Source organism: Hemitrygon akajei, chromosome 20 (assembly GCF_048418815.1).
Source record: "Hemitrygon akajei chromosome 20, sHemAka1.3, whole genome shotgun sequence".
Lineage (NCBI taxonomy): Eukaryota > Metazoa > Chordata > Chondrichthyes > Myliobatiformes > Dasyatidae > Hemitrygon > Hemitrygon akajei.
The window spans coordinates 40,622,487-40,642,122 of NC_133143.1; the positions used below are offsets into that span (position 1 = coordinate 40,622,487).

Genomic DNA, 19,636 nt, shown 5'->3' on the forward strand with positions numbered 1-19,636 from the left:
GATATGGTCAAGAGAGGCGGAGGAGTGCTTACAAGACTGCTTTGAGTGGTGTGATGGACCATATTCAGTGATTCATCTTCCAGTTTGAATGAATATGCCATAGTTATTAGCATCTTCATCAAGACCTGTGTAGATGAGTGTGTGCCTATAAGAACATACCAGACATACCCAAATCAAAAGGCATGGATGCACCAGGAGATTCAAAGTCTGCTAAGGGTTAGATATGTGGCATTCAAGACAGGTGATGCAGAACTATACAAGAAGTTCAGGTACGATCTATAGAAGACTATTTCAAGAATGATAAAACAATTCCAATTGAATTTAGAGACTTCAATCAGATGCTTGCCAACTCTAACAGGATTTGTAGGCCATTACTTCCTACAAAGCAAAACCTAACATCATGAATAGCTGTGACACTTCACTTCCAGATGAGCTAAAAGCCTTTTATGCATGCTTTAAAAATGAGAATAAAACTACACCTGAGTGAATCCCTGCAGCATTTGGTGACCCTGTAATCTGTCTTGGAAGTCGACATCAGAACATCTTCCATGAGAGTGAAGCTTCGCAAAGCATCAGGCCTGGATGGTATACTGTAGGGCACTGTAAACCTATGCCAACCAACTGACAGAAGTGTTCAAGGACATCTTCAATCTCTCACTGCTGCAGTTGGAGGTTTCCACCTGCTTCAGAAGGATGACACTTACAACAGCGCCCAAGAAGAGCAGATTGAGCTGCCTCAGCAACAATTGCCCAGTGGCACTCACATCTCCTGTGATGAAGTGTGTTGAGAGGTTGGTCATAGCCAGAACTCACCCTGCCTAAGCTGTCACCTGGACCCACTGCAACTTACCTATTGTCACAATAGGCCTAGAGTGGATACAATCTCACTGTCTCTCTACTCGGTCTTGGATCACCTGGACAATAGCAATACCTACGTCAGGCTGCTGTTTATTGATCACAGCTCAGCAATCTACACCAGCATCCCTTCAGTACTAGACAGCAAGCTCCAAAACCTGAGCCTCTGTACCTTCCTCTGCAAATGGATCCTTGACTTCATTGGGGGACCACAGTCAGTACAAATTGGAAATAACATCACTTCTCACTGATAATCAATACTGGCGCACCTCAGGATGCATGCTTAGCTCACTGCTTTACTCCCTCCACACACATGACTGTGTGGCTAAGCATAGGTCAAACATGATCTATAAATCTGCCAATGACACAACTGTTGTTGGCAGAATTTAGATGGTGACAAGGTGGTGCACAGGAGCGAGATAAATCAGCTGGTCGAGGGTGTTGAAACAACACTCGCACTCAACAGCAGTAAGACCAAGGAATTGATTTCAGACTTCAGGCAGGGGAAGTCAAGGAACACGCACCAGTCCTCATCAAGGGATCAGAAGTGGAAACAGTAAGCAGTTTCGAGTTCCTGAGCATCAACACCTCTGAAGACCTATCTTGGGCCCAACATAGTGATGCAATTACATAGAAGGCATGACAGCAGCTATATTACATTGGGAATCTAAGGAAAACTGATATGTCACCAAAGACTCTCTGATTTCTAAAGACATACTGTGGAGGGCATTCTAACTGGTTGCATCGCTATCTGGTATGAAGGGGCCACTGCACAGGAATGGAAAAAAATCTGTAAAAGTTGCAAACTCAGCCAGCATCGAGGACACCTTCAAAAGGAGATCCCTCAAAAAGGTGGCATCCATCATCAAGGACCCCTTTCACCCAGGGCAGGCCCTCTTTTCATTGCTACCATCAAGGAAGAGGTGCAGGAGCCTTAAGACACACATTCAATATTTTAGGAACAGCTTCTTCCCCTCTGCCATCAAATTTCTGAATGGACAATAAACCCATGTAAACTACCTCAATTTTTTTTTCCTTTTTAGCTCCCTTTTAACACTACTTAAAAAAAAATTTCTTTATCGTAATTTATAGTTTTTAATGTAGTGCGATCCACTGCTGCCACAAAACAATGTATTTCACAACATATGCCAGAAATACTAAACCTGATTCTGATTTTGAAACTACTTCTTTTATTTATTCTTATTTTGAATATGCTTCAGCTACTAAGCTGCATGCAATTGGAACCTATAATTTAAATTTTGATGGTGTTTTTGGGCTGACTGAGCAATATGCTGCTATGCCATCTCCGAGGGATTTCGGTAAGTTCGGGAGCAGAGTGCGTGGCCTGGAAGCGGGGTGTAATCCCGTGATCGACTCTATTGTTTTTCTCCAGCTGAGGCATCAAGCAGGGCTGAAGTTGACAAAGATGAGAACAGAGGGCAGGTGGGTGTTCAGCACCGTCTATCTGCGTTTGACTGGTCTTCTCCCTCTTGCTGGCTGCTATCAGAGGAAAGCGCAGGTGTCTTAGGTTCCACCTTGTAATTATTGATAGACTGTGGGCTCGATTTGGGGATTTTGAGTTTCACGTTGCATGTGTTTTTAGATTCTGGTTACTCTTTTTTAGCTGTTTTGAGTGGTTTGATAGGGCGATCAGTGAGGACTCAGGTGATCTGGCGAAGACTGGTTCTGTGGCATACTGCGCTGAACTGAACTAAACTGAATACTCCTGGATTCCTGGTTTGATGTTTGATACTCTATGTGTTGTTCGCTTGCTTTTTATGTTCTTCCCCCCGCATACTGGGTGTTTGAAGTTTTCTCTGAACGGGTTCCATAGTGTTTCTATGTTTCATGCATGACTGCGGGAAGATGAATTTCAGAGTTCTGTTATAGAACATAGAACATAGAACAGTACAGCACATTACAGGCCCTTCAGCCAACAATGTTGTGCCAACCTTCAAACCCTGCCTCCCATATAACCCCCCACCTTAAATTCCTCCATATACCTGTCTAGTAGTCTCTTAAACTTGACTAGTGTATCTGCCTCCACCACTGACTCAGGCAGTGCATTCCACACACAAACCACTCTCTGAGTGAAAAACCTTCCTCTAATATCCCCCTTGAACTTCCCTCCCCTTAACTTAAAGCCATGTCCTCTTGTACTGAGCAGTGGTGCCCTGGGGAAGAGGCGCTGGCTGTCCACTCTGTCTATTCCTCTTAATATCTTGTACACCTCTATCATGTCTCCTCTCATCCTCCTTCTCTCCAAACAGTAAAGCCCTAGCTCCCTTAATCTCTGATCATAATCCATACTCTCTAAACCAGGCAGCATCCTGGTAAATCTCCTCTGTCCAATGCTTCCACATCCTTCCTATGGTGAGGTGACCAGAACTGGACACAGTACTCCAAGTGTGGCCTAACTAGAGTTTTATACAGCTGCATCATTACATCGGAACTCTTAAACTCTATCCCTCAACTTATGAAAGCTAACACCCCATAAGCTTTCTTAACTACCCTATCTACCTGTGAGGCAACTTTCAGGGATCTGTGGACATGTACCCCCAGATCCCTCTGCTCCTCCACACTATCAAGTATCCTGCCATTTACTTTGTACTCTGCCTTGAAGTTTGTCCTTCCAAAGTGTACCACCTCACACTTCTCTGGGTTGAACTCCATCTGCCACTTCTCAGCCCACTTCTGCATCCTATCAATGTCTCTCTGCAATCTTTGACAATCTTCTACTCTATCTACAACACCACCAACCTTTGTGTCGTCTGCAAACTTGCCAACCCACCCTTCTACCCTCACATCCAGGTCGTTAATAAAAATCACAAAAAGTACAGGTCCCAGAACAGATCCTTGTGGGACACCACTAGTCACAACCCTCCAATCTGAATGTACTCCCTCCACCACGACCCTCTGCCTTCTGCAGGCAAGCCAATTCTGAATCTACCTGGCCAAACTTCCCTGGATCCCATGCCTTGTGCCTTTCTGAATAAGCCTACCATGTGGAACCTTGTCAAATGCCTTACTAAAATCCATGTAGATCACATCCACTGCACTACCCTCATCTATATGCCTGGTCACCTCCTCAAAGAACTCTATCAGGCTTGTTAGGCACGATCTGCCCTTCACAAAGCCATGCTGACTGTCCCTGGTCAGACCATGATTCTCTAAATGCCCATAGATCCTATCTCTAAGAATCTTTTCCAACAGCTTTCCCACCACAGACGTAAGGCTCACCGGTCTATAATTACCTGGACTATCCCTACTACCTTTTTTGAACAAGGGGACAACATTCGCCTCCCTCCAATTCTCCGGTACCATTCCCGTGGACAACGAGGACATAAAGATCCTAGCCAGAGGTTCAGCAATCTCTTCCATTGCCTCGTGGAGCAGCCTGGGGAATATTCCGTCAGGCCCCGGGGACTTAACCGTCCTAATGTATTTTAACAACTCCAACACCTCCTCTCCCTTAATATTAACATGCTCTAGAACATCAACCTCACTCATATTGTCCTCACCGTCATCAAGTTCCCTCTCAGTGGTGAATACCGAAGAGAAGTATTCATTGAGGACCTCGCTCACTTCCACAGCCTCCAGGCACATCTTCCCACTTTTATCTCTAATCGGTCCTACCTTCACTCCTGTCATCCTTTTGTTCTTCACATAATTGAAGAATGCCTTAGGGTTTTCCTTTACCCTACTCGCCAAGGCCTTCTCATGCCCCCTTCTTGCTCTTCTCAGCCCCTTCTTAAGCTCCTTTCTTGCTACCCTATATTCCTCCATAGACCCATCTGATCCTTGCTTCCTAAACCTCGTGTATGCTACCTTCTTCCACCTGACTAGATTTTCCACTTCACGTCACCCATGGTTCCTTCACCCTACCATTCTTTATCTTCCTCACCGGGACAAATTTATCCCTAACATCCTGCAAGATATCCCTAAACATCGACCACATGTCCATAGTACATTTCCCTGTGAAAACATCATCCCAATTCACACCCGCAAATTCTAGCCTTATAGCCTCATAATTTGCCCTTCCCCAATTAAAAATTTTCCTGTCCTCTCTGATTCTATCCTTTTCCATGATAATGCTAAAGGTCAGGGAGTGGTGATCACTGTCGCCCAGATGCTCACCCACTGACAGATCTGTGACCTGACCCGGTTCGTTACCTAATACTAGATCTAGTATGGCTTTCCCCCTAGTCGTCCTGTCAACATACTGTGACAGGAATCCATCCTGGATACACTTAACAAACTCTGCCCCATCTAAATCCTTGGAACTAATCAAGTACCAATTAATATTAGGGAAGTTAAAGTCACCCATGATTACAACCCTGTTATTTTTGCACCTTTCCAAAATCTGCCTCCCAATCTGCTCCTCGGTATCTCTGCTGCTACCAGGGGGCCTATAGAATACCCCCAGTAGAGTAACTGCTCCCTTCCTATTCCTGACTTCCACCCATACCGACTCAAAAGAGGATCCTGCTACATTACCCACCCTTTCTGCAGCTGTAATAGTATCCCTGACCAGTAATGCCACCCCTCCTCCACTTCCCTCCCCACATCCCTTTTAAAGCACTGAAATCCAGGAATATTGAGAATCCATTCCTGCCCTGGTGCCAGCCAAGTCTCCGTAATGGCCACTACATCATAATTCCATGTATGTATCCAAGCTCTCAGTTCATCACCTTTGTTCCTGATGCTTCTTGCGTTGAAGTACACACACTTTAGCCCTTCTACCTTACTACCTTTACACCCTTTATTCTGCTTCTCTTTCCTCAAAGCCTCTCTATTTATTGGATCTGGCTTTACTCCATGCACTTATTTCACTGCTCTATCGCTCTGGGTCCCATCCCCCTTGCAAATTAGTTTAAACCCTCCCGAACCATGTTAGCAAACCTACCAGCAAGGATATTGCTTCCCCTCGAGTTCAGGTGCAACCCATCCAATCTGTACAGGTCCCACCTTCCCCAGAAGAGATCCCAATGGTCCAAAAATCTAAAACCCTGCCCCCTGCACCAACTCCTCAGCCACGCATTCAACTACCATCTCCTCCAATTCTTACCATCACTATCACGTAGTACTGGCAGCAATCCTGAGAACGCCACCCTTGAGGTCCTGTTCTTCAGCCTTCTGCCTAGTTCCCGAAACGCACTTCAGGACCTCATCCCTCTTCCTGCCTATGTCGTTGGTCCCAAAATGTATCACGACTTCTGGTTGCTTTCCCTCTCGTACCAGGATGTCATGCACCCGGTCAGAGACATCCCGGACCCTGGCACCCGGGAAGCAACAAACCATACGGGTTTCCTTCTCACATCCACAAAATCTCCTGTCTGTTCCCCGACTATAGAGACTCCAATGATGACAGCTCTCCTCTTCTCCGTCCCATCCTTCTGCACCACAGGGTCAGACTCAGTGCTAGAGGCCCTGCCACCGTGGCTGAAACCTGGTTGGTCGTCCTCACCAACAGCATCCAGGACAGTAAACTTATTATTCAGGGGAATAGTTACAGGGGTGCTCTGCACTACCTGTCTACTCTCCTTCGCTTTCCCCCCCTCGGACTGTCACCCAACAACCTGCTTCCGGCAGCCTAGGTGTGACTACCTCCCTGTAGCTCTCATCTATGACTGCCTCATTCTCCCTTATGAGTCGAAGGTCATCCAGCTGCTGCTCCAGATTCCTCATACGGTCTTCCAGATCGCCCAGCCGCAAGCACTTCTGGCAGATGTGACTCTGCGGGAGAGGGGAGTTCCCCCAAGAGTGCCACATCTCACAGGAGAGGCACATCACTGTCTCAGGAGGCATTGTAAAGACTAACTGGAAGCAAGCTTGTACTCCGCCTCTTCTCGTCAAAGCCTCAAATCTCCACTCCTTCACTGGCCGCTTTCCACAGGCCGCTCCGCTTGAGGTAACCCTCTATTTATTTGTTTGAGCTTTTCAAACTGCTTGATCACCTGACCTCGATTGCCCATTCAGCTGCTTTCTGCTGAGTCTGAGCTATTCAAATCTTGATTGTCTAATCAATGGCTTTCTGCTGAGCTATTCAAATCTTGATTGACTCGATTGCACAGTCCAACTGCCAAAACTGCCAGAATCTCTCGAGTCAAAACCTCAAATCTAGATACATACTTTGATAATAAATTTACTTTGAATCTTTGATTCCGATTCACTGTAATTTATAGGATCGCGTAAAAGCAAGATTTGTATATGGCAAGTCACCAGTCATGTATGGCTGTAGGCTCAGGGGTGAGAGTGAAGGTACAGATGCAAACCTGAGAGGGAATGACAAATATAAGCTTTATTACAGAGAATTTGGTGATCATTTTAAAAGAGCAGACAGCAGAACATGACAATAAAGAAACACCATTAAGTGTTAATACATTAGTAGACAGGATAGAATGCCTGCATACTTGGCAGAAACCAATAACAACTTGGCAGAGTTGTAGGCCAGCTGTGCTACCTTCCAGCTTAAGATGGCATTGATGAGCACACAAAGTCTTGCTGGCAGCAAACAAAACTACTAACCACTCTATTAATCACACTTTTCCAGAGAAAGATCACTGTAATCAATAGCCTTTCAGAGATGAACTTTTGAACCACCTATATAACCTGGCATTTTGGCAGTATAAAGTGAAGTCTTAAAGGTGCAGGGCAGTTGCAGGATGGTGCGTACGGACTTGGCCATTGCTGGAGCTGGCTTGGAGCCAATTCAAAGCAGTAGATCCGAGGTGAGGCGGTGGGGCCTGGGCTCCAGAGCAAGGAACTAGCCGATATTTGACCAATTTAATTGCCAGCCCAGATTGGAAAGGCCAGTTATGGGCCATTAGGACTGTGGTGCCCGGACCAGAAGAGCATATTGAAGTGGCAGTGCCTGGATCCGGAAGTGAAGAACAGCCTGAGGTTTGACTGATTTAAGCTCTGGCCAGATTGATAAAGGTCAGGATGTCGGGACTGGAACGAGAGACCGGTGTTCAGCTCGGTGCTCAGTAAGAGTTACCTGTCTCTGTGCTGTGAACTGAGGCTGTGGCTTGCAACTGATGGGTGCCTGGACCAGCTGCAGTGTTGACCGACTTCATGGCTAAGAACTCATTTTCATGAACTTTAGTACCGCATGTTATCTGCTTATTGTCTATTCTTTGCACAATGTGTTTACTTTTGCACATCAAGTGTTTGAGAGTCTTTTTGAATGGGTCCTATTGTGTTTTGTTTATTTTTTGGTTACCTATAAGGGCCTGAATATAGACAGACAGATACTTTATTGATCCCAAAGGAAATTACAGTGTCACAGTAGCATTACAAGTGCACAGATGTACAAATACCAGAAGAAAGAAAAAAATAAAAAATAAATTACCTCAAACAGTCTAATAGAAGGGGGTCAGCACTTCCCTGGCCACAGGTTGACTCATTACAGAGCCTAATGGCCAAGGGTAAGAATGACCTCATATAGCACTCTTTGGAGCAACACAGCTGTATTTGTCCTCTTTGGTGCAGTATAGTGTACATACCGTAGATTCCGGATTTTAAGCCGCTACTTTTTTCCCACATTTTGAACAGCTTTGAACTTTGCGGCCTTTAAAACGGAGCGGCTAATACATGATTTTTTTCATGCCGCCTCGTAAACATTTTGCCTCATAACAGTAGACCAATAAAATTGATGAGTAGTTCACAGAGGTCCAATGAAATTGTACGATAAATCAAGCGCACTTTCACAATTAAATTATTGTAAATCAGTCATTTGTACTCACCCTCATCAACATGGAAAACACTCGAAGAAAAGCATTGTGCTGCCTTTATGGCAGTTATTTAGTTTATAATATTTTCGCTTAGTAATTCATTTTCTAGTTAAAGTTAGAAGAGTTTTAACTATATTTGTTTTCTGTACTACATCGCGGGATGCTATGACGTCACACCCGGTTTCGCCGCGTCTTGTGGGAAAAATGCCAGTTTGCGATAAAACGGGACGGAGGGAGGGAGCGCATTACGCGAGCGGCTTTGGATCTGAGCGAACGCTGCTTTTAAGTTAAAGGCGATCAATAACTTTTCCTGGTAGGCTGCAGTATATATATTTTTTACCAGTCGTTAGGAGATATTGGAATGTTGTTCAGTAAAGAAGTATACGCAACGTATATTTAAAAGTAGCCGCGTTACGGGCACGGTTCGAAAAAAAGCATTTGCAATATGTATTTGTTTTTGTTACCATATGGATTTAATTAAAAGTTAAAAAATCCTCACGTGTAATATCTTTCTGTGTAAATATCTCATATTACAACGTGGGACACCTGCGGCCGAAAATCCGGTGCGGCCTAAAATCCGGTGCGGCCTGTACAATTAAAAAATTGATTTTATTTCTAAAATTAGAGCCAGCGGCTTTTAATCAGGTGCGCTCTGTAGTCCGGAATCTACGGTACTTTGATAATAAGTGTATTTTGAACTTAGATGAGGTGGCAGTAATTCCACTTGTGAACACAGTCATCCTAAAGTATCTGTTGTTACAACTTCAACTCCCATTGCAGTGTATGATAAACTGAATAGAAGCACAGAATTCTGTAACATACCATCAGCATGCTACCATGATTGCTGTGGATGTGCAAAGGGATTGCAAGACGTCACATATCAGCTAAACTGCTGACAAGTTGCCTGAACTGTTGCATGTCTTCAACTGTTTCAAGAATGACCTTACTTTCATAAGACCAGTAGTGATAAAGGTAACTGCACCATATTCAATTCCATTATCCATCCAAAAGTGAACCAACCCATGCTGCATGTAGCAAGACATAGGTAATATTCAGAAATGGGCTGATTTATTGCATATTTAATTGGTGCCAAAAAAACGACAGGCATTGACTATTAGCAGCATGAGAGACTAATCCCTGCACTTTTACTTTTCTCACTTTCAAGTGAGACGATTTCCTCACTTGCAGACCACAATCAGTTTGGATTGGCAACAACATCTCCTCCACGATCCCCAGCTGGACAGGTGCACCACAGGGCTGTGTGCCTAGCCCTCTGGTCTATTTGCTTTACACTTATGACTGCGTGACTAAGAACAGCTCCAATACCATATTTAAGGTTCCAGATACCACTGTTGCAGGCCAAATGAAAGGTGTGATGTATTCGCATATAGGAGGGACACTGAAAATCCAGCTGAATGGTGCCGCAGCAACAACCTCTTATTCAATGGCAGCAAGACCAAGAAGCTGATTATTGACTTCAGGAAGAGGAAACCAGAGGTCCATGAGATTGTCCTCAACAGGGGTTCACAGGTGGTAAGGGGTCAGCAATATTAAATTCCTTGGTGTTATCATTTCAGAGGAACTGTCCTGGGCCCAGAACACAAGTGCAATTATAAAGAAATAATACTTCTTTAGGAGTTTGCAAAGATTCGGCATGACATCTAAAACTTTAACTAACTTCTATATATGTGTGGTGGACAGTATATTGACTGGCTGCATCACAGCTTGGAATGGAAACACCAATGCCCTTAGATGGAAAATCCTACAAAATGTAGTGGATACAGTCCAGTCTACCATGGGTAACCATCCCCACCATTAAGCACACCTACACGAAACATTGTCACAGGAAAGCAGCATCCATCATAAGGAACCCCCTACCACCCAGCTTATGCTCTCTCCTCACTGCTGCCATCAGGAAGGTGGTACAGGAGCTTCAGAGCTCACACCACCAGGTTCAGGAAGCATCATCAGGCTCTTGAACCAAAGTCGATAACTTCACTTGCCTCCTCATTGAAATGTTCCCACAACCTATGCAAGGACTCTTCATCTCATGTTCTTGATATTTATTAGGATTTCTTTCTTTTTGTATTTCCAAGTTTGTTGTCTTTTTCAACACTGGTTGAATGCCAAAGTTGGTATTTAATTGATTCTACTTGTGGTTTTTATTCTGTTATGAATTTATTGAGTATGCCCTCAAGAAAATTAATCTCAGGGTTGTAAATGGTAACATATATGTAATTTGATAATAAATTTACTTTGGACTTTGACCTCGATAGTCAACGACATAATCCATATTCTGCTAAGCCTCTACTGACCAGGGACATAAATATTATGGCTCCCAATTATCAAAGTGCAACCTAACACTAGCATCAGCCTTCCCACCATCAAGGACATATCTACAATAAGGTACCGGAAAAAGGCCAGTAACATCATGAACGATACCACTCACCGTGTTCATGTACTGGTTGCCTCACTCCCATCGAGGAAGAGGCTATGTAGCATCCATTCCAGGACAAGCAAACTCAATAACAGTTACTTCCCCCAAGTAGTAAGGTTAATCAACACCTCCACCCACTAACCCACCCTACAACACCCCACACTACCACTACTTTATCAGACCTGACAGTCACCTGCTGTATCTAGCATCACTTTATGTACATACAATCAATGTAAAAGCTATCTTATGCATTTATATGTTGTGTTTTTTTAATTATTCTGTTCTTTATCTCAACTAGAGTAACAATTATTGTAGCATAACCAGTGATCCATGTTCTATTCCGACCGCTGCAGTAAGGTGTTTTTACATTCTTCACGTAACTGATTGGGTTTCCTCCAATTCCCTGCCACAGTGCAAATATATACAGGTTGGTCGGTTAATTGGCCATTGTAAATTGTCCCATGATTAGGCCAGGGTTAAACAGAGAGTCGCTGAGCAATGCCGCTCAAAGGGCTGCAAGAGCATACTCCACACTCTATCTCAATTAAGATTTGAAAACACTTGTGCACTGGAAATGACAATAAAAAATCTTGAAAGGCATTATGGAACTGTCTAAGTACATGCAACTCCAACAACACTCAAACAAACTGTAGCAGTCCTCGCAGTCATAAGTATCAAGTGAGTAGAGCAGGGGGCTAAGCACACAGCTTGTGGGCAACCCGTGCTGATGGAGATTGTGGAGGAGATGCTGTTGCCAATTTCAACTGACTGGAGTCTGCAAGTGAGGAGATCGAGGATCCAATTGCACAAGGAAGTATTGAGGCCAAGGTCTTGAAGCTTCATTTTTAATTTCATTTTAGAAGTTTCTAGAAAAATACACAGGCAACAGTGGAACAAGTGTCCCAGGGTGCCTGGACAAAATGGGATCTGCGCAAGTGCAAGATTTCATGGGCAGAGTTTATGGAGACTGGAGCCCTTCCATATTTCCTTCCTTTTATGATCCGTGTATGACACCCTTCCTTCACCATTACATCTGTACATGTGGGGGTGAGAGAGGACCTGAGCTGTAAGCTCTGTGGTCAAAAGGGAACACTGGCTGATATACTGTCCAGGTGCAAAACAGCTCAAATTCAAGGGCGGTATAGGTGGCACCATGATAAGGTGCTGATGGCTCTTGCTGACACACTGGAGCGAGACAGATGCAAGAAGAGGACGGCTGGCACAGATTTGAGGAAAGCCATCACCTTCATCAAAGAGGGAGCTAGGCCTTTCATAACTAAACAACCAAAGCCAAATCTGCTGCTAATGGCCAGGTCCTGGGAGATGAGGATCGATGTGGGAAGGAGGCTGCAGTTCCCCGAGGTGGTGCACACAACCCTCCGTCCGGACATTGTATTGTGGTCAACTGAAGACCAGAAAATAATTCTGGTTGAGCTGACGGTGCCATGGGAGGAGGGATGGGAGGAGGCCCATGAGAGAAAAGCCTTGAAGTACCAGCCCTTAGTGCAGGAATGCAAAGACAAGGGATGGCAGGCATGGTTGTTCCCTGTGGAGATCGGCTGCAGAGGTTTCCAGCCAAATCAGCATGGCAATTGTCAGCTCTGGGCCTGGACAAAGGGAACAAAAAACAAGCAGCTCGTAGGATGGGGGGAGAGGCAGAACAAGCCTCTTGTTGGATTTGGAGTAGGAGAGAGGAGGAAAGCTGGAAGCCAGGAGCAGATGGGCAGTGATTTGGCCACCACTGCCGGCCCTCCAAATGGAGAGTGTCGTGGTTAAGGGTCGAAACACACTGTGAAGGTTGGGAACCACCTGATGACATCTGCTCCTGGCTGAAGGCTACGGTTACCTCATAAGATATCTGGAGAATGCACCCTCACAGGTATATGTAACAAGTAACAAATACCATACTTACCAGACGATTCACTGAACAATTACATGTATATAGGTGTTATATACAATACAAGTAAGCATAAGAAAGTTAAACTATAAGGTAAAAAAATAATTGTACACCCCTATCCAACAAGAGAGAGATCAATATGGTGTGTGCTAGTTTACTGGGACATTTCAAGATTAAGAAGGTAGTATCGGGTCTCTTTAAGAACATGAAGACAGGACCTGATATATCCCCAGGATATTGAGGGAGGCAGGAGATGAGATTGCTGGAGCGTTCCCCAATATCCTTGTGGCCTCTCTAACCACAGTCAAGGATTTGGAGAATTGGCGAGTAATCAATGTTGTTCCATTATTCACAGATAACCCTGGAAACTATAGACTGTTAAGTCTCGAATCAATACTAGGGAAGTAACTGAAGAGGATTCTTAAAGGCAGAATTTATAAGCAACTGGAAAATCATAGCCTAATTAGACAGTCAGCATGGCAGTGTACAGGACATGTCATGCTAACTAACATGTTTTACTAACTTGATTGAGCTTTTCAAGGAAGTGAGAAACATGACTGTTGAAAGTAGAGCTGCGGATATTGTTAAACACCTTACTAAAAACAATATAGACAACGTCCCTTATGCGAGTTTATCCACAAGATTCAGATGTATGGGTTCAATTGTAAATTAGCCGTTTAGATGCAGAATTAGCTTGCCCATAGATGACAGAGGCTAGTACCAAGATGGATGAGGTTGTAGAAAGTGTAGAAGACAGCAAGGATACAGTGTCTCATGGATCAGTTGCAGATATGGGTAGGATATGGTAGATAGAATGTAATCTGGCCAACTGTGAAGTGCTACACTTTGGAAGATCTAATGTCAAGAGAAAGTACACTATTAATAGCACAATCCTTAACAGTGTTGATGTGTAGAGGGATCTTGGGGCCCCGAGTTCAACAAGTTCCAAAACTTGGGCCTCTGGACCTCCCTCTGCAACTGGGCACATACTGTAGACACTTGCTGATCAACTGACTGATGTGTTCACTGAGATCTCTAACCTCACGCTTCAGCAGTGTGTGGTACCCACCTACTTCAAGAAGGCTTCAATTATACCGGTGCCCGTGAAAAGCATGGTGACCTGCTTCAGTGACTATCACCAAGTAGTACTTACATCCACAGTGATGAAGCGCTTTGATCAGTTGGTGATGAAACAGATTAACTTCTGCCTGAGAAGCAACTTAGATCTGTTCCAATTTATCTACAGGAGCTACAAGTCCACAGCAGATACTATCTCAATGACTCCTCACTCAACCCTGGACATCTAAACAGCAAAGATGCAGACATCAAGATGCTCTTTATTGACTACAGCTCAGCATTCAATACCATCATCCCCTCAAAACAAATCAATAAGCTCCAAGACCTTAGCCTCACCTTTATCTCCATGGGCAATTAGATCCTCAATTTCCTCACTTGTAGATCACAGTCAGTTCAGATTAGCAACAACACCTCCTCCACAATCTCCATCAGCACACATGCAACACAAGTGTGCTCAGCCCTCTGCACTACTTACATTATACTTATGACTGTGTGGCTATGCACACTCCAATGCCATGTTCAAGTTTGCTGATGACTCCACTATCGTAGGCCGAATCAAAGATGGTGATGAATCAGTATATAGGAGTGAGAATAAAAATCTAGCTGAGTGGTATCATAACAATTTCTCACTTAAGGTCAGCAAGACCAAGGAACTGATTACAGAGAAGGAAACCAGAGGTCCATGAGGTAGTCCTCATTGGAAAATCAGAGGTGGAGAGGGTAAGCAACCTTACATTTATAGGTGTTATTATTTCAGAGGACCTGTCCTGAGACCAGCACGCAAGTGCAATTACGAAGAAAACACAGCAGCACCTCTTCATCCTTAAGAGTTTGCAGAAATTCAACATAACATCTAAAACTTTGACAAACTTTCATAGATATGTAGTTAAGAGTATATTGACTGGCTGCATCAGAGCCTCGCATGGAAACATCAATGAGCTTGAGTGGAAAATTCTACAAAAAGAAGTGGATATGGCCCTGTCCATCATGGGTAAAACCCTTCCAACCATTGATCACACTTACATGAAATGCTGTCATGGGAAAGTAGTATCCATCATCAGACCCCCACCGCCCAGAACATGCTCTCTTCTCACTTGCCACCATAATTTTTGAAGACTATTTTCTTTCTATTACCAACTTCAAGTAATTGTGTGACAGTTCTCCAGATCAATCCACAATTTAACCAGTAAGTAGAAAATCATTTAAGATCGTCAGCTGCAATTATTGCTCAGAACCCTATGTTAGATTATAAGATAAAAACTGTTTCTACGCTAATTTATGAAGTAACTTTGCACCTACTTTGTAGATGGTAGGAGCAATTCACTTCATAGTTTCTTTGCTTCAGTGATGGACATTAATAGCAAAGATGTAACTGGTAAGTGGGAATGTCCTGCAGCAAAATCTTACATTTTTAATTTATTTAATATATATCAGTATAAAGTTATAGATATATTGAATAGAAAATAATCCTCAGAGAATGAGTGGAAACCTGTACAACTACAGAACTGAATTGACTTGAAATGACTTTATTTTTTACATCCTTCACATACATGAAAAGTAAAAAAATCTTTATGTTACATCTCTGTCTAAATGTGCAATGTGCAAAGTAATTTATAGTAAGTAGAACAGCCAATGTAACATAGAAATACACTCAAATCAACATGAGTTAATCAGTCTGATGGTCTGGTGGAAGAAGCTGTTTCAGAATCTTTTGGTCTTGGCTTTTATGCTGTGGAAGTAAGCATGCAGGTACAGCAGGCAGTGAAGAAAGCTAATGGCATGTTGGCCTTCATAACAAGGGAAGTTGAGTATAGGAGCAAAGAGGTCCTTCTGCAGTTGTACAGGGCCCTGGTGAGACCACACCTGGAGTATTGTGTTCAGTTTTGGTCTCCAAATTCGAAGAAGGACATTCTTGCTATTAAAGGAGTGCAGCGTAGGTTCACGAGGTTGATTCCCGGGATGGCAGGACTGTCATATGTTGAAAGATTGGAGCGACAGGGCTTGTATACACTGGAATTTAGAAGGATGAGAGGGGATCTGATTGAAACATATAAGATTATTAGGGGATTGGGCATGCTACAGGCAGGAAACATGTTCCCGAAGTTGGGGGAGTCCAGAACCAGAGGCCACAGTTTAAGAATAAGGGGTAGGCCATTTAGAACAGAGTTGAGGAAAAACTTTTTCACCCAAAGAGTTGTGGATATGTGGAATGTTCTCCCTCAGAAGGCAGTGGAGGCCAATTCTCTGGATGCTTTCAAGAAAGAGTTAGATAGAGCTCTTAAACATAGCAGAGTCAAGGGATATGGGGAAGGCAGGAATGGGGTGCTGATTGTGGATGATCAGCCATGATCACAGTGAATGGTGGTGCTGGCTCAAAGGAACAAATGGCCTACTCCTGCACCTATTGTCTATTGTGGAACCGTTTCCCAGATGGTACCAGGTGGAATAGATTGTGGTTGAGGTGACTTGGGTCCCCAATGATCTTTTGGGCCCTTTTTTTTCCCCCACACTTGTCTTTGTCAATGTCCTGAATGATGGGAAGTTCACAACTACAGAAGTGCTGGGCTGTCCGCACTACTTTCTACAGAATCACGCGATTAAGGGAGGTACAATTCCCATACCAGGCAGTGATGCAGTCAGTTAGGATGCTCCCAATTGTGCCCCTGTAGAAAGTTCTTAGGGTCTGGGGGCCTATACCAAACATCCTTAACCGTCAGAGGTGAAAGAGGCGCTGCTGTGCCTTTTTCACCACACAGCTGGTGTGTACAGACCACATGAGGTCTTAGGGTTGTTTACTCTCTCAACCCCAGATCCACTGATGTTAATAGGGGTTAGCCTGTCTCCATTCCTCCTGTAATCCACAGCCAATACCTTTGTTTTTGCAACACTAAGGGAGAGATTGTTTTCTTGACACCACTGTGTCAGAGAGATGACTTCTTTCCTGTAGGCCACCTCGTTATTGTTTGAGATGAGGCCAATCAATGCAGTGTCATTGGCAAATGTAATTAGCAGATTAGGGCAGTGGGTGGTAACACAGTCATGGGTATACAGGGAGTAAAGGAGGGGACTTAGTACACAGCCCTGAGGGGCTCTGTATTGAGAGTCAGATGGGTGGAGGTGAGGGAGCCCACTCTTACCACCTGTCGGTGATCTGACAGTAAGTCCAGGATTGAGCTGCACAACGCAGGGTGAAGGCTGAGGTCCCTGAGCTTCTTGTGGATCCTGGAGGGAATTATGGTGTTGAATGCTGAACTGTAGTCCAAGAACAGCATTCTCACATAAGCATCCTTCTTTCTCCAGATGTGTAAGGACGGTGTGTAGAGCAGTGGCTATTGCGTTGCCTGTCGATCGGTCGTGTCAGTAACTGAATTGTAGGGGGTCCAGTATGAGGGCGATGTGTAGCAGAGAAATGTGCCCTTTAGCCCAATCTCCACACTAATAATCATGCACCAACCCTTGTTAATCCTCTGATAATCCCAATTTTATTTCCTGATATTTCTATCAACTTCTCCCAAATTCTCCATCCACCTTTTCTAAAGACAATTTGTTGTGGCAATTAACCTCTTAATCAGCATCTCTGCGGTATATGGAGGAAATCCACGCAGACACCAGGAGAACATGCAAACATCACACACAGCCCTGGAGATCAGGATCGAACCTATATCCCTGAGGTTGTGAGGCAGCTGCATCACTGGCCACCAACATTACCTGGTATTTTTCATTCACCATGATGAGCTATTGCTCTATGTATGATGCAAGTCAAAGAAGTATGATAATCATTGAAAATGTACTAAGTAGTTAGCAATATCACAATCAATTTTCTATGTTTCATTGGTGCTTTCAATGATAGTTGGAAGTGTGAATGAAAACTACTAGATAAAATTAATATGTGCAATGTAAAAATATTATTAGAAAAATGTATTAGTCTACAAGTGCAAATAACATACCACATTGCAATTCATATTGTCCTTTGAACACACTAATTGAGCCAAATACTGTATAAGTGTAGAACTCCACTTCAAAAGCATAACAAGAGATCAAATTTTAACAATATTGCCACACTAATGTAAATTTGTAGCTTATGCAGATGCTAACTGGATTGAGAAAAGACAATACTGTGGTCTACTTATCACACAGCCCAATTTACATACCTAATTCCTGACTCATATTGTTTTAAAGTTAGTTAAACACACAGACACAATATTCATAATAATAACGATATACTCACATATCAGATCAGGTGAACTTGTTGTGTAATATAAAGTAACAACACTGAGACATCACCACATATCATCCCAAAGAAGTGGGGTGGAGAGAAATAAACTTGCCCAATTCAGGTTTTGACGCATACATATCACAAAAGGCTTTCTGACCGTTTTCATAACAAATAAAACGACTGTCAGGTAAGTAAATGGCCTGAAACTTTGTTTTATTCACAAAGCTTACTTGTTTAATTGGACAGACGGGCAATGACTGGTGAGCAGAATCACCTTAAATGTCCTGATTTTTTAAAAATTCAAATTAATTATCAGTACTGAGAGTATATGATACTTCAAATAGGTTCCGGTCAGAGACCAAATTAAAACAAAATTCACAGTAGGGACTTTTTAAATGATCTTAAAGAGATTCTTATGTAGACGCTGCATTGGCGCCAATGCAGTTTATTCTAGTTAGGATGTAGGTATGTGCTGATTAAGTACCTGCCCAGTGATGCCGGTGATGATCGCCACTTTCGTCCTTCCATTGGCACTTCCAGGGGAGGCAGCTGCATCGTCACCACTCCCTGCTGCTGCACACTTCAGCCCATCCATCGCTGCCAACGTGTACCTAGTACTACCCGCCGCTGACTGCAGATCCCCGTCTCTTCTCGCTCTCTCTCTCTCTCTCTCTCTGAACCAATACGAGTTGCACTTCCGCGTAGCGAAGGAAGCGGCTCGGTGCTAATGGGCAGAACTCAGCCGCGCCCCTAGCAACCGGCCGCCTGCGCAGCCAGTCCTGGTCCTCCAGCTGCAGCGACATCAAGAGGACAGAGGTGTCACTCGGTTGTCAATCGAAAGAAAACTGGCGGACATCTGAAATGAAGACAGAAAATCCTGGAAGTATTTCGCAGGTCAGGTAGCATTTGTGGAGAGAGAAACAGAGTTGACATTTCAGGAGTAAGTAGAAATTGCAGATCTTGCCCACTAGATTCATCTTCAAAGAGGACATTTTTGTTCCTTGAAAAATGAGAACATAAATTTGGAAATGTTACAGGGCCTCCATATATTTTGGGAAAAATGCACACCTGACATGATGCCATTGTGAATGCAGCAACATCAGGACTGCACTTGTGGCTGGTTGGAGTCTGTGGATTAAAGTACTTTGGGATTAACTCATTTAAAATGTTCCCATATGTGAATAATTGCAAATGGGAAAGGTAAAAATTGTCTTGAGAAATGTTGTAATAGTGGAAAGAAGTACAGAGTTTTTGAGTGTTAGGGTGGGAGGTTTAGAGTTTAGCACCTTACAGGCTGAGGAATAGCTATTAATAGTGTGGCATCCCACCTCCAACAAATCCACTGTGAAAGTGATCTAATCTTCAAATTTGGGAAACTGCTCAAGACATGCTTACTATTCTTCATAACCTAGTCCTGC

At 43.7% G+C, this 19,636-nt stretch overlaps 1 protein-coding gene across 1 annotated transcript in view; it reads right to left on the minus strand.

Annotated features, from left to right (window-relative positions):
• The window catches only part of gmds (GDP-mannose 4,6-dehydratase), a 635,450-nt gene extending 616,476 nt beyond the window's left edge, over nt 1-18,974 (minus strand). The window contains exon 1 of the mRNA XM_073024208.1: nt 18,703-18,974. Within this exon, the coding sequence (XP_072880309.1) occupies nt 18,703-18,813 (111 nt within the window). The 5' untranslated portion in view covers nt 18,814-18,974. The remainder of the gene's footprint in view (nt 1-18,702) is intronic.
• Nucleotides 18,975-19,636: the final 662 nt, after the last annotated feature.